The sequence below is a fragment of the Phalangium opilio genome, unplaced genomic scaffold (genome assembly GCF_054372755.1).
Source record: "Phalangium opilio isolate 3A_F unplaced genomic scaffold, DU_Popi_V2 ptg000344l_1, whole genome shotgun sequence".
In the NCBI taxonomy this organism is placed as follows: domain Eukaryota; kingdom Metazoa; phylum Arthropoda; class Arachnida; order Opiliones; family Phalangiidae; genus Phalangium; species Phalangium opilio.
The window spans coordinates 3,379,821-3,396,349 of record NW_028324227.1 but is presented as its reverse complement, the minus strand read 5'-3'; the positions used below and the strand labels follow the sequence as shown (position 1 = coordinate 3,396,349).

Below are 16,529 nucleotides of genomic sequence, written 5' to 3'. Positions count from 1 at the left end.
CTCGAAATTTCCCCCCCTGTTCACCCCCGCTCTACCGGTGAAAAGGTCTATTGTCACGGACTAGTTTATTTATTCCAAGTCAGGAGGGCTCTGGCCTAATGTCCAGTTTAAAAAAATCCTTATTTCCCACCCTGACTCGCGCTATAGCGCAAGCAGCTTGCGACATGGATATATGTTCTGAACTCAATGCTTGCGACGTGTTGCGCGTGATCGAGTAGGCTATGGTCCGGTCAAAAGAAATCTTCAGTTCAGCGTTGCAAATAAGGCGGTGGCACAGGGAAAATGACCAGTTTAAAAATTAAATCGAAGGGTGAGCAGTGGTCCACAGGACCACTAAGGAAATTCTAGGGTAACCAGGGTCCAGACATTATCTCAACTATTTTAATTACCCACTTCTTTAGTTTAGCAGACGCCGCGCCCTGGTCAATGGTCATGGACCAGTTCATTTATTCCTGGGCAGGGGGTCGCTGGCCCAATGTCTAGTTTTAAAAAAATCCCTATTTCCCACCCTGATTCAGTTGGGAGTCCTGGAGCTCCTAAAGTCCAGAGATGCATATGACAAGGATTCATTTCTCATAAGCGAGAATGGCCAACTCTGTTGTGTAAAGAGACAGCCTGGCAGCCTGGTATTTTTTTACTTCTAAGTCAGCTGGGTTTTCACCTTTAAAAGTTAATACAGCCCTTTGAATTTAAATAATTAGAAATGAGAAATGTTATTAAATGAATAAATCTATACGGTTGCAGTTGTGTCGAAATGAGAGCAATTAAATATGTGTCTTTCATATTTAGCTCTGATAATTTCAGAAAATTAATAAAAAGTAGTGTTATGTATTTAACCAGAATTTATTTTATTGAAATTTATTAATAATTATTTAATTAAAAAAAATTGTAATACTATTTTATGTTTTAAATTTTACAAATAAAATTCAAAACAGTAAACATAGGGCAAAGGTTATATTGTAATATAATTAGCCCGTGGGATTGATTTTAGCTATATCGCAATTAGAGCTCGACATTTTCTATCCATTATCCACAAATTAGTAATTAATTTGAATGAAAATAGGTGGATATCTTTTATTAATCGGGAAATAATGCACACACTTTACATTTAAATTTTAGAAGTTAATTTATTATTTACTTTGTGTATATAATATTCAGCATTAATTTCACTAAGGAAATAAACTAATTACCTACGAGGAATTAACTAGTATATATGTTTAAAATTATAATTTAATCGTTTCAAAACTAATATGGTTTTGAACCGGTCTTTGTAATTTAGTTATTAAAATTTTTGATTGTCGATTGGTCAATATTGAAAATTAACCAATGGTGGAACTAATTTTTTTTAAACTCAATGAAACTGAAATATGAATGAATAATCTACTGAAAGAGGTATCAACCTATTATTTTTTTTCAAAAGAAGGCAAACAAGGATTAGATGGCTTGCTGCTTCAAACAAGATTTTTAACCATGAAGGGAATATTTTGTTAATTTTAGTCAAATTTAGATATTCGGTAATCGAGTTGATATGAATAAAGCCCTTTTTGCTCATGTCTATTTTAAACTTTAATCACAGATTTCGCTTACCATTTCACAAGCATAATAAACACTACTGAAGGGCGCAAATCTATCTGCGATCGGTAATGGTGACCAATATAGCAATTTGCCCAATTAATCAGTTAGAACTTCATTTGCACATTTCTATTCGTTAATTTGAAATGTTGCGAGAAATTTGAATGGAATATAAGTAGATATCTCTTTCAGAAGATAATTTTTGATGTTGATATTTAAGATTCATTGAGTTAAAAAAATTGGTATTGGTATTTCAAGTAAGCTTAGATATCAACATCGGTGAATTTACGATATGGGCTTATGATGTTAGTCTGTTTATAAGATTAAGTCGTTACTTTAAGTGTCACTAGACAGTATCTACCTCCAAAATCGAGAGTTAGTAACTTTATAACCATCTCCTAGTCAGAGGATATCCGAGGGTCAATTTCTTATATCATTGACTGACAAGGCTCACTATAGCTTGGTCAACTTTTGGCAAGGCCTAATACCGTTTTTGCATGACTGTCGCCGTCAAATTCCTTTTAAAGCATAGATCATTAGATCATATAGTATCCACCCTTGATTTTCATTACGCAACACACGTTGGATTCGTAAACCTCGACGTGCACCACGATTAGAAGCATTAAAATGCAAAAACAACACACTGACCGCATACATTTTTGGTAAATAACAGAGTCACTACAGCTGTTTTCGGGGGAATCGGGGCTGAACGAGCGACCGAGAGGGCGTAGAAGAAAAAGCCTCCGGCGGCCGGTCTCTTAAAGGGGGTAGTTTCGAGGGAACGAAATTCAAATGCAAGGCGCGTCCCTTCAACAAAAAACATTGAATTCGTTAATACGGACGTTTTAGGCAATTATAATATTGAAATTTTATACAATTAAGTAATATTTAAGAAAACTAAGCACTACTTTCAAAGTCTAAACTTTAAAAACACGACGATACGAGAAGGCGAAGTAACAACAAGAGGTAAACATTTTTATAAATGGCAAAAATTAAAGGTAAGCCAAGGCTTAGCGCAATTTCACCGCCTTAAAGAAAGTGCCAAGTTTAGAAATAGATTGTGGGACAATAAAAAGGTGGAAAACTATGAAATTAGGCTTATATTAAAGCTTGAAACCTACTTTATATTATATTTAAAATCCATCCATGAGCAAATCCTCAAAAAATATGAAAATGGCAACGAAAAAGGACCCACTCTCAAATTTTTTTCCCCTTAAAAAAATGGCGGCCACAAACGGGGTAATTTGTCACGGCGGCAATATTAAAGCAGTCTTATCTCACTATCGATAGGCCATTTCAACCAAAAGGCATTAAGAAAAAACAATCGGATTATTATGACGCAACTATACGTAAAAAAAGGCCAATATTGGTCGCGCTGATATTTACCAATGAAACAGCGTATCCATGCTAAAATATCGCAGATTGGGGTAGTTTTTAAAATTTAAAATTAAACATACTTAAAATTAATTTTTCTCAAAAACCTTAAAAATGGTCCTAGAAAAAGGTTTAAATTTTGATATAAAACCGTTCCCAAACGTAACAAACGAATATTTCATTTCAAAAGGGTGGCCACAAAATGGCTAAATTTGAAAAAAACTCCATGTTATTTCTATGGGAAAATTTAACTTTTTCACCAAAAGGGCTGATTAATTTTATGGAAATGAAAACCACCCTTAGCAACTTTATTTTTTATACAATAAACTAATGGGTGGATCTTCTTGAAATTTTAACCACATATTGAGGGCCCGAATTGTAGTTCTGTGGAATTTTTTCAAAGCAGTTAATACGATACAAAAAAAGTTATAACCAATCAAAAAACCATCCTTATACATTAAAGTCGGTATGAGGTCTTATCTAAGAGAGCTATCGCTCTCCTAGAATAAATGAACGTAGCGTTTAGATTTAATTGTCCAATTTTGTAAAAATGAAGATAAATGTATATGTATCAAAATATGCCTAAAATAAATCTATCACCGCGCTTCATTTTGATTAGATGAAAGGAGAGGGGGTGAAATTTATGTTAATTAAGTACCCCCGCTCCCTTTCTCGGTAGTAATCTTCGTATTTTGATAGAGTGTCTTCTTAATCCGGACCCCTCTTAAATTAACAGTGAACGTGTATAGTTTTGTAGAGGGTCTCCAGAGGGGAACGTTTTGGGTTATAGGTTTTTTACTTTTTTAATTTTCATTTTAAAGAAGCTGCCTAATAGGGATCTGACAGCCAATTGTCATTGAGAAATGATTATGAAGTTTTCGAACAAGGAATGTAGAACGTTTTCCAAACCACCCCTCCTTTTAAAAACCTATTTTTTATTCCAACTAGATAGGCCTAGAACTTTAGGTTTTAAAATCATTGGATTTTTTTATTTGGTTGGCTAGTCCCACCATAAGTTCATAAGATATCTTCATCCATAAGTTTATCATTGGTTACAAACTGGAGGGCTTGTCATGAAGTGACGTAGGTCATAGATTCGGGATAAAGCGACGCCTAGTGATACGCTGTCAAAGGCTTAGTAATGGAGACTAAATAGGAATCGATGGACTTCAATTCTCGCTTGTCGTTCTGATAGAACTTGCTCGAGCTGTAAGTCTCTAGTATTACGAAGTATAGGAAGTGCCATACTTATGGAACGGAACATATCTTATGAACTTATGGTCTCACGTATAATAAGACTGATCGTGGTGGTAGGTTTCTGGTCGTTGAAATTACATTTGCTTCATGCGGTCTTGCTGTATGAAGAAGAGGTTCTTTTTTCACCCCTAGTCTTTCTACTACTTTATAGATTAATTGAGTTTCTTGATTAATTGGTTTGGAGGGTACATATTTTTTTTAGTACTAAAAGAACATCGGGTTTAATTTTAATTTTGTAATTGGATTCTACGAATCTTCTCCTTAAGAAAAAAAGTAACGATTTTCTTTTTTACTTTTTAAAGTTTTGTGAATTCGTGATTAGACCTGTAGGTTATCTTTGAATTTTTATCTCCGATTCGGTTGTTGACTTGGTTCTTGTTTAATTTGTCAGTTGGCCAGGAGAGCAAGAAATCTGAAAGAAATGTTATTTGCGCTTCTGTTGATGTGTGTTTTAACATTTTTACTTAATAAACTGACGTAGTTTATGTGTAAATTAAATGAGCACTATAGAAGATAAAGTTTTGATGTACACTAACAACTAACGAAATTAATTTAATTAAAAGGGAAGGAATTTAAGCGATTAGTAGTTAAATAAATTTAAAGTGGTGTTTTCAAACTTTCTTTCCATGGCAACAGAGTAACTATAATTTTAATTAGTTAAAAAAATCCAAGGCCTAATAAGAGAAAAGTAAAATTACTTCCATAATTATTTTACAAAAATGAATTTTATTTTGACTGCTAAGCCTAATCAATCATTTCTTTATTTTCTTTCTTATAGTTGTACGAAATCAACAACGATCCAAAGAGGAAGGAATTTCTAGATGATCTCTTTACGTTCATGCAAAAGAGAGGTAGGACGATTGGTGTGTAACAGCAATTTTTTATTTCTATTTTTCCCACTGTTTTTTCCTTTCTTTCTTTTAAACCAAAAAAAAAAAAAAATACCATACCTTGGTACATACATAACGTAGTTTTTGTTCCATTGAAAATTTTCCTTCAAACTCGCGTGAACCGGAGACCTGAGTTGTTCAAATCTTTTCGCGGTATCTCTCACTGTCACAAGTAGTAACTCATACTGCTTAAAACACCTACTTTCTTGTAGGAAGTTTGTAGTAGCGCGTTGTCCATTAAGAAAAAACACAGAATTTTACTCATCCTCCTCTGCGACTCCCGCACTTTGGGAAACAACTTACAAACATTCATTCATACTTTTGGCGGGAATCTTCCTTCCCTAAAAAAAAGGTTTCAAACTGAAAATGCTCGAAACAAACCACAGCAGCCAGTTTTTTTTTCTTTCTCTCTTTCTAAACCGGAAGAATTTCTGTAACAATTTTAAGTTCTCTTTCCGAACTTAACGTTTAAGACTAAGGCCTTACTATACGTGAGTATAGGAAAAAAAAATCCGGGAAACATCTATACGGTATCTAAACTCAAGCCGCCATCAGTGACAAGAAAATTACCGGGTTTCAACCGTAATTTCTTTTTTCCCTTAAATGTTTTTACACCGTGATGTTTCTCTAGGTTTTATAGTAGACGTGAGATGGTGCGAGAAACGTGTGCGGCCCGAATTATGTCTATTATATCTCCCTTTTCCTTTCCAAGATGAGAAGGAACCGCTATCAAAAATTGATGGGAAAATTGGTCTTCTTTATAACGTCGAAAAAACCGATAGATATCACGCTGTAATGCTGCTAAGGCTGCGTCGAGAATTTATTGAACTTAACTAACGAGATTTTTTTATAATTGCGTTTAAGGATTTTAAAGAATTTTATAAGGTGGGATTGAAAATTTATTTCGGGGTCTGTTTTAAAGAGTTAAGGTAGTGTTTTTACTAAGAAATTGGGGATATAATGGGGTAGGAGAGGTGAGACAAGTCAGGGAAAACCTGGAAAAGTTAGGGAATTTCAAAATGGGCCCAAAAGCCAGAGTATTTTTAAGAATTTGGTTAAAGTGGCTAAAATATCTGCGTTTCAACAATCCAGCTAGGTAGGTGACGTTGTTATACGTTAAATATGCATAAAATGCTATTTAAACGTAATTTTTAGTTGTATTTAGAATAATGACAATTGGGCCTAAAAACGTCAGGGAAAATCGTACAAATAGGTCAGATAAAACCTGGAAATATATGTAATTTCAATATGAAACTTTCGTGGCAACCCTGTTTAACTATTGCTAAAAATCATGGAATTCCAATTTTTGTCCCAAAACATTCACCCAAAACTTATCATCTTGCGGTAAAGTATAAACTGCCTTATAAAATCCTGTTTCCTCAGTAAAGTCTCTCGAAATGAACAGAAAAACTATTTAGCAGCCCTATAACTTACTTCTCAGGGAAGAATGATTTTCGGGTCCATAGCTCCAGCTGAGAAAGTATACTTTTTAACTCGTTTGACGTAACCCCCGTTTCCAAGAAGTCTCAAAACCTAAACTTGATATTTCAACCTTATAAATGTATCAACTTTATAGTCATCCTTTTTAAAGATCTTATCTTCTCGATTTTCATCGTCAAATAAAAATTCCAGCGCTTCTCCTGTCCCTCTTTTCGAGATGACTCCGCGTTGTCTTGGAATCCACCTTCGTCCACGTATAGCCGTTTAATTTTATTACCCGTTTTATTTATATTTGAACTATAGCCGAAGCGAAATACCTAGGCAACTATAGCTAGCTAGCTTGCTACCTTCTCTCACTTACTCTGGCTGGAGGTATAGATAAACAAGGTCTTTTACAAGAGTCAGATAAGGATCAGGAGTACAACAAACACTGTGTTCCTAACAATGAGTGAACTATCTCTTAAATCCCGTATAAATAACTATGATCAGAAGTGGATAACATGGGGTAAATAATAATAAATGACGGTCATCCGAGTCGACTGCCGGGTGGTAGGTAGCCTGTGAGAACGTCACTCTAGGAACAAAGAGAATTATTATGTAACGATTTATAGGAGTAGAAAGACCCGAATCAGAAAGGAACCTACTATTCTTTTTGTTCGCGACATCCGCCTGATTGGTGGTTACTTACCTTGGGGATAATTTATTAAAGGACAAGTCTAATTTAAAATTGACTTTTTTAAATACAGTTTAATGAGGTAGGGGGTGTTTTTCTCTTTAAAATAAGGCAAGTTTCGTTAAAATCGGTTAAGATTTCGCCAAGATACAAATTTTTTAAAATAGTTTAAAAACCCAATTCACTCAATCTATTTTGATAACCGTAACGCGTCATAATTACGTAAGAGTTGCGAAGTTTAAAGTTTAAAACTAGGCTTAGCAATAACAATGCCCATAATATTAGGCATAAGGCTAAGCCTTAGTTCTTGTATACGTTTTTTCATCCCCAAGTTGGTATAAACCAATGGCGTCCCTCAATCGCTTCTTGATCCAATTGCCACGTCCATATTTTGGCGAACACTCCATGCAAAGAGTGAAGAGTAAATCGAGGAAGATTAGTACTTCACGTAATCAACATCCGCTTATAGGGAGGGATGTGAGAGAGAGGAGAAGAGAAAGATGCTTGGGATAACAATACCCAAAACAGAGAAGTTTTTTTAGAAAGAAAGCTCGGGTGCGCACAGAGGGCTGTGAGGGGTTTGCTTGCTGCATGCTCTCTTTTTAAATGGCTTTATTATTCTTCTTCTTCTTTTATAGCTTCCAAATTCTCTGTTAAAAGACATTTATTGTGAGCTTGTTTTTAAAACTATATGTGTACAGACAGAAGCGCCAAGGTGGCTAAATCTCCACGTGTGTGTTTTTGTGGTGGGGTTTTGCGCGCCTAAAACAAGTTGAAACGTTGATGATTCAATCATTTAACTTTCTTGTTTTTCAACAAAATGTAGGAAAAGGTATTTTGTGTTTATAACTTTCAATATATCGTATTGTGCCGCCCTATCGAGTTTATTTAATTATTTTTATGTTTATAAATTATTCCTCATATTGGAGAATTTTGCTCTTGAAAAAAATTCCATCCAATTTTCATTACGTTGAATTTGAATTAGTGTGACGTCATTAGAGAACCATAAAAACATACTGCAACCATAAACGTATCTCAACTTTTTTTATTATTATTTTTTTCAAAAAAAAGGGTTGAATAGTTTTGCCTAATTTATTAACCACCCGAAAAAAACTGAGTCTCTAGAAAAAGTTTTCGCGTCAAAAATTGTTTCTCCGAAAGCACTTTTCGCTACGTGATTCTATTACAACTTACCGACTTTTCTCTGCAGTTTTATATTAGGAAGTATGTATATTATATTAAGTCGACGCGCGTTTTCTAACGAAATTTACGTCAGATTAACACGAAAATTTGCCGTCGACCCCAAAAAATGTGGATCGAAAAATTTTAAAAACTCGAACAAAAATGGTCGATTATCACGGAAAGGCAGTATAATGTTTACGAGTAATAGCGGGTTCTCTGCCTTCCTTGCATTATTTCATATAGATATTTAACATGTTGTGCCAGTTCCAATTGTTGCAACTATATATAGATGTATTAGCAGTCTTGATCGAGGTAGAAAGTGGTGAAGTTTTAATTTTGATTTAAACAATATATTTCGACTCCTTTGGTATGTAGTAAGAATTTATCGTATAGATATAATCTATAATAATAATGTTAGGGCTTAAGAAATTGGCCTAATATTTTTGAGCCATGTAGGAATTGCATTCGACTATATTTTTTTTAAAGCATGTATAAGACAGGATGGGAGGAGTTTGTCAATTTTTTTAATGGAGGATTTTTTTTCTTGGAGAGAGGAGGTATTACGCGTGACACTTGGACTGTTTTGAGTGCTCATTCATCAAGTGTTGATTTAGAAGCCGTCAATTAATCGCTAACATTCATTTAATCAAGTTTTATTGCCATTAGTTTTTCTACTTAGCTTGCCTATATACAGAGAGACTCGTTACCTTTAATTCCGTAATGGCCTTATAACTCAAAGATTAAACTTTCAATACTTAACTTCCAGAGCAGTTTGCAAAAAATCCAAAGCTAAGGCGGATTGATACATAGTGCTAAATCACGTAGAAATAAAGGTATTGGATGAAAACTGCTCTTGGACTCGCAAGTCGAGTTGAGTATTCGTGTATTTACGATTATGTAAAGTAATTTTACTTCGAAAGTTGAAGAGCACTTATTATTACTCGCGGCTTAAGTAACGCTTTAGGCTTTCCTTCGATGCACCTATTGGAAGAATCCGTCAGATGGTACTAATCGTCCAATAGACGGACTTCCATTCCGTTTTCACTGGAAAGGGTTTTACTTATTACTACGATGTTACTTAACTCTCCTAGTAACCTTTTCCCCCCTTTGCAGTCTTAGATCCGATCAAAATATAGAGAGCATTTTGCACGGAATCGTTTCAAATGTCATAACACCCTAATAGGCTCCTCCAATTAGGGTTATGAATCTGACAAACCGTGCTGTGCAGCGTAATGTATACTGCTTATAACGTATAAAATTGACCAAGTGTACCCTCCCCCGAAGAAATAACAAGTTCAAAAAATGTAGACGCGTAACAAAAATGCGGAACGAAAAATAATAAGCGTTGGAAAACGGGCAGACCTCCCTCCTTTTCATCCTCTATCTAAAAAAAAAAGAAAAACGTTCCATTCTGTTTTTCTGTGTTTTTGGCCCGGAACAGCTTCTATTCGTATTTGTACTGTAGTATAAAATAAATACGCTTGTGTTGTAACGAAGAGGCCAAAAAACCATCTTTTCGGTTTCGCTACACCCAAAATAAAACAACCCAGATCTACATTGTATATCAATCGCCTTCTTATTTAAAAATAAAATGGAGAAAAGTAAGCTTATGGATGGATCTAAAGAATGCAGCGGGAAAATATAAAAAAGAAGAAAATTGATGCGGTGGCTGCTATACTATGCGCATGCTTTTTTCTTTCGGCATTTTGTCTCCGTTCAAGCGAGGAGCAACAAAAAATCTCTCTTTCTCTCTCTCCAGACTCTCTCCTTCTTCTTCCAATACCTCCTGGTTCTCTATCTTTATCAGGGTGAGAGGTTATTATTTAGATCAAAGATGGTTGGTTTTGTTCGGAAGCGTTTTGAATCGCTTCGAACCGGTTTTCAACGTATGTGTGAACGTGGCTTAAAAGAATTATGACAATATCAAAATTAGGTTCAAAGGTGAGTTGTTGGAAGAATCAATTGGTTTATCTTTGTTTGAAAACGTGGTTTATGGCTAGTACTACATCTACTACTAAATGTTACTATTTTTTAAATTATGTTTACCAAATTTTATTTCATTTTTTGTTAATTCGACAGAGCTTATCTCTATAAAATATGTTATACTTATAGTTTAAAGCAACAGACTGAAATTGTAAAAAATGCATACCTTCAGGACAGAACTGTTTTGCTTCAAATAGCGAATTTCTTTCTATAATACAATACTATCTCATAGTTAGTATTCTGCAGCGAAATCTATACATTCGAGGGGGCCTAGACTTAAGATTGATTAGAACATCGCCAATGGGACACATACAAATCCTAAGAGTCGAAATGGTATAACAGTACGGAAATAAACATGCATGGAAGTAAGTTTGTATAATGAGGTTTTGTTTAATCGGTTCACGCTAGATTTGAGACTCTTATAGTCATAGACTCATAGTCTAGAGTAATAGGGGGGAGTAGTATTATTCACCAGATGGTCCTACAATTTCACTGTTACACTGTTAACCCTCATGGTTGTAGCGCGAGCCGCACGCTTTTTTAAATTGTATACAATATTTATAATTTATTATACTTATAACTTCCACTTTTAAAATAACGAAAAGAGGGGTTCCACGATATTACGAGTATGCCAAATTTAAAATAAATAATGAACACCCCCCTCCCATCCCCTCTGTTACTTTTTGCAATTATCTATAACCGACGCACGCCCCATAGATTTATACGTTAAACTAAGCTTTATTATATGGCGTACGTACGAAAAAAGATGGAGGAATTTCTCGTCTTTGGTAGCGTAATCCGACATCTAAAAATAGATATAAAAGTTTTCCTGTCGGTGTTAAGGCTTTATATTCTTTTTCTTTTTTTCTAAGGTTTCCCAAATGGCCGATTATAATGCGACTCAGACTTAATGTCGGTATAAGCTAAGTGTAGGAAGAACGCGCCATTAAAACGGAAAAGAGAGTGGGAGGAGGAGAAAGATGGGGATGAGGATGGAGAGAGAGAGAAGTGATTCTAAGAGGCAGAGGAGGATTGGGAGAAGAAACGCGCGTGCAGGCAGATGTACCGAAACGAACGTCGCGGGCGCCCCCACTCAAACTCTACTATACTTTCTCTCGATACTTTGTTATTTTAGCTATTTCGTATTTTGCACGTATAGAATTTATTTTTTACTTTATATTTTATTATTTTTCTCTCTCTTTTTCTTCCTCTCCCCCTTCTCATCTTTTCGGGGCTATTATTTTAAACTACTTTAAAGAGAAGATGAAGTGATAATCCCCATGAAGGAGTTAACTAACTTACCTTGAATTCACTAATTTTAAAAGGGAGTAAACCTCTGTAAAATAATTTCATGGTCATTTATGGCATGAATTATGTGAACAGTGGGAATTTGTGTTTGTTTAGTTAAAAACAAATAGTTTTGCGCGCAAACATCACTATTTTAATTTTTATCCAAGGGATAAGCCCGAGTTTTGTGTGACTTTAAAACTTAAATCGAAGTGCTACTGTGTGTGAGTGCCTATAAACGTTTTACAAAAGATTCAACCGTTACAATCTTTGTTTAGGGTATGTGTCCTTTATCGAGTTAAAACTCGTTTGTTCACAACGACAGCACGCTAGGCTATCATTCTTAATGAAGGCAGGAAGCCAAAAGAACTTGGGTGTTTCACTTTCCCTTTTGAAAAGCGTTCATACCGGTCGGGGTCGTGATAAACGCGTGCCTGTAATTCTTTCTGAAGTTATTCAACAACAAAACTTGTTTACTTTACAAAAGTTTGCGTGCGATGTAGGAGGGAACAAATCATCATCTTTTTTTTTTACATTTTGTTTTTCCTCGTTTACATTTGAGACATAAGTCGTACGCGAATTTATATTTAATTCCCCAATTTATTTCCTTAGATTACCATCATCGGGTTTTATATTTATTCTAAAGTATTAAGAGATAACGTCTTGACGTGTTTTATCGTCGCGACCTTTTAGCTAGTAACCCTGTGTTTGTCACCCGAGGTTAAACATTTAGTCGAAGCTAGTAGAAGAGGGGTTTATGTCCTTATCCTATCATACCCACCCTCGGGCTACGAATTGTTTTTTTCTTCTCGAAACATAAGAGTTTAAAGGGGTCCTTCAATTAGTTAAGTATAGTTAAATCAATGAGGATTCAATTTAATCTCCAAACACTTGCAGCATAAGATTAATTTTTTCGGTTTTCACTCAATTTTATTTTTATAATTATGGAAATATTTCCACTTCTTTCCCTCTCTTTTCATTTTATTTGTCACGGCAAGATAATATTAAATATTTGTGACAACTTCACAAGCGAGGGGTTAACCACTATTGAAATCAGATGCACAAAAGTTTTGGGAAGTATCGAATGAAATCCCTTTGAAGTCTTTCGTAATTAAAACTTTCAGCATTTTATTGAAGTAATTTTAAGTCGGAAATTTGCTCTAGAAGAGTTTTACTTGTGGTTTTTCCCTCGGTTACAAGTGGGTAAACAAATGCTTTACTACATTCCATGAATAATTAGAAGCTATTTTGGTTTTTATTTGCGTTATCTGTTTTTTTATTTTTTTTTTCCAACTTCAAAAGTTTTAAAGATATTTTACGAAGTTTTCAATAACAAATGACTATAGTTCCAAGATAAGAAAGACAGACTAAATAGCGTCCTCGAAATTGGCTACCAAACGTGTACTTCTCAAAATTGATTAGTATGGTAATTTTGCTATTGAAATTAACAGTGCTCCATTTTTTTCTTGAAATGTTTTGACCCTAGCCAGTTCTCTATTAAGTTCTCATCTGTCCTTAAATGAACGTTGTCTCCAGTCCAACTGAAAGTTTATTGCTTTGCCTTGAAACGTTTTCATAGGGGGATCAGATAAAAGCCAAGAGAAGTCGGATTGTCCATGTACATTTGTACGAAAAACCTTCATCTTGAAAAACAACCATACTACCATACCATAAAGGTTTAAAAACCCGAGGAATCTATATAGTGGAGAGAAGAAAAACAGTTTCCTCATACCATACTTAAAAGAAAAAGCACCTAAGACTCGGCCATCATAACAGATAAGAGAAACCAAACATTCCTCGCATCCTTTAGCGACAAGGATGCCGATTGTTGCAGGCGGGACAAGGGGCCGACTAAAAATAGACGAGATACGACCGACGTCACTTGGTAAAAAGGGGCGAATTTTGATATGAAATGCTTCCTTGGTATACATTTTCTTATTTCTGTTTACCATCTACATGGATGGTTCCACGGATACGCGTAACTAAAGTCAATTGGTCCCCATTTACTCTATCTCTCGCTCTCGTTATTTCAAATGGACCCAAACGTTCTTATCCAATCATGGTCTGCCACACAAGTTTAGAATTCCTGCGCCATGATCCAAGTCGATTTAGGAAATAACTTCGCAATCAAACGTCCCCTTGTTTACAATAACTAGTCAAGGAAATACGTATTCCGAATTAGCTTTCCACAATTTTGAATAGTTGTAGTAGACCAAGTGTGTCCCAAATTCATTTCATGTTTCAATTATAGTCTCTTTTCTTCTCAATTATACAATTTATAGCTTCTTTCATTTTCATTAAGATCTTGAAATCACGCGGCATCGGACTTTAGCCTTGTAAAAGACAACGCTTGTATCTTCGTAAGTAGTTGTTGTTGCAAAACTGTTGTTGCCAACCTTTGCCCCGATTACTAATCCTAACATGGATAGTTTACTAAAAGAATGGAAGGTTACCCTTTCACTGAACGAATTGAATTTCTTGGCATTTTAACAACTGGTAGAAGGATCAAACTGAACTTTTTTTTATTTATTGTTGATCAGGGGGTGTATGGGATAAATGACGTTTATTTTTGTGGCAGTTTCTTTGGGTTAGAGTTTTCTCAAGCTCTGAAGTTCCATATAGTATTGAGGGTGACTCTAGATCAGTAGTTTGATATCGATACTATTGCTTACCTATTAATAGACTTTGCGAAGATTGCCAAATGCTAACCTAGCTTTTCTTTTATTTTTTTTTCTCTCCACCATTTGGTTTTCAATCGGGGGAATTTTTTTAATCTTCCGCGATGTTTCTCTCAATCTTTCGTTCTCCTTGTTTTCGCTCACTCGTGCAAGGGGGTGTAACTCTAAAATAAGAATTCTCCTATCGAGACCCGATTCCGGCGATTCTCCGAAAATGCCAGCTATTTGTTTACTCGTCCTCTGTTTTCCATATGCTCTTTCCGTCTCCTTCCCCGGTGTATCCCCTTTCCCTTATGATAGAGTCGGACCACGGGACGCTGCTTTAATATTATATGGGTGGGACCCGGTTAACGGAAGATGAACTTAGAGGGGGGATGGAGTTCAGAGTGAATTTCGATGTGGCTAGACCAGCCAGTACTAGGATTCGATTCCCAACCAAATTTTTGGCTTTCTAACGCAAAAAGACAGGAAATAAGGTCATCAATTGAGCTTTTTAAGTAACGCCTAATACATTTTTTATACGTCGTTTTTCCTGAGAAACCATGTGGGTTATGCATGCATGTTTTTGTGGGTCCTGCTTCGGAGTTTTTGGTCTTCAGCATTAGGGATATAGAAATTTCTGCACTAAAATCGAGCAATATTAATTTCAATATTCTTAATTTCGACAGCATTATAATATGATCTATCATTTGGATAAAGAGGATTAAAAATTTCAAATATTTAATATACCCCTTGCCAAATATGTGACCAATGAACGGAAATAAATTATTTATCGCCCAATAAAGGAACTATAAAAGCAATTTCTCTGTTTATCACCTTTAATTTTGATACGGTTTAGTTTGAAAGAGAGCATAGTGCTAATCTTTTCTCTGCTTCATATATTTTCTCTCATAATCTGATGAGTGCATAAATTTAAAAAACAATTTGGAAAAATAGCAACAAGCACAATTATATATAAGTATATCTACATTTGATCTATGCTAATCCTATGGTTAATCCGCACCTGACGATAGAAGGGTGAAATCAATCTCTATCAAAGGGTTAATTTGTTTTTCGTAAACTATAAACCTAGGTTGGATTGAAAAATCTACATATATTTCCCGGTTCAAGTACCCTTCCGCACCTTTTTTTTTTCTACTTGAAGATTTATAGATTGTAAATTATATATATCACATGATTGGTAAAATGAGTCTAGGCCTTTGCTCTCTCTCCTTATTCTTCGAACGTTTAAATACTAATTTCAATATTAATTTAAGCGATGGGGTGAGATAGCCGAGCCCTATTAAACTTATATTCATTAATTCATAACCCCTGATACGTTTATATCTTTATGTCTCGAGTCGACTCCCACTCATTTAATAGAAACTATTTTATGCGAGTCGGAAATAACCTCCCGAATTTAATTTCCCGTTTTATACGATTTGTTCCTGCTGGGTTTTCTTTTGAGATCCAGTGTTTTTCCACTGTGAGAAAGAGCAAACTCTGTATCGAGATTATGAGTAACGAGATTATGAGATCTAAATCGACCTTTGAAGGGATTATGATATCGTTTTAAACCCGCAAAGGCTTATCGTATTATAATGCTATGGCACCGTGCAAATCAAGTTCCGTTTGTGTCCCCTTTGAACTTAAATATTCCGTTGTTTACCACCAAATATTTTATGTGTGTTGAACCTGAAAATTGCAATGCGAAATTTGAAAACAAACTTCAAATAAATGTGTCACAATTTATATCAAAATTTTACGATAAGCGAGAATTTTATGGAGGTTTAGTAAAGCCATACGTTTATAAGATCTGTTCCATAAGTATGAGACTTCCTATACTTCGTGACACTAGAGACTTACAGAGAGCTAGTTCAAGAACGACACGAGAATTGCAGTCCATCCTATTAAGTCTGTACTAAGCCTTTGACAGCACCTCCCCAGGCGTCGCTTTACGAGAATCTATGACGTTTCACCTACGTCACTTCATGACAAGCTCACAGTAACCAGTGACAAACTTATGAAACATATCTTATAAACTTATTTCAAAGCGATGGCATATGGTGTAATTAAGTCCATTGCATGGACAGAGAAAGTATTGTTATTCAACAATGTTCCAATATCGAATGATTTTCTTGGAAGTTACGCAGACTTTTGACCTTACTGCTTCCATGCCTTATTAAATTTGAATCTTAATTCTTGAATCAAATC

At 35.1% G+C, this 16,529-nt stretch overlaps 1 protein-coding gene and 1 long non-coding RNA gene across 2 annotated transcripts in view; one reads left to right on the top strand and one right to left on the bottom strand.

The window, feature by feature from the left end:
- The window catches only part of LOC149610107 (AT-rich interactive domain-containing protein 3A-like), a gene marked incomplete at its 5' end in the record, with an annotated part of 80,527 nt that overhangs the window by 44,196 nt on the left and 19,802 nt on the right, over nt 1-16,529 (top strand). Inside the window, one exon of the mRNA XM_089859755.1 lies at nt 4,982-5,054. Within this exon, the coding sequence (XP_089715881.1) occupies nt 4,982-5,054 (73 nt within the window). The remainder of the gene's footprint in view (nt 1-4,981; nt 5,055-16,529) is intronic.
- Nucleotides 825-3,451, bottom strand: LOC149610108 (uncharacterized). Its single transcript, XR_016376891.1, has 2 exons — nt 2,694-3,451; nt 825-2,379 (listed from the first exon to the last, which is right to left on the bottom strand). It is a non-coding gene; the product is annotated as an uncharacterized LOC149610108 (long non-coding RNA).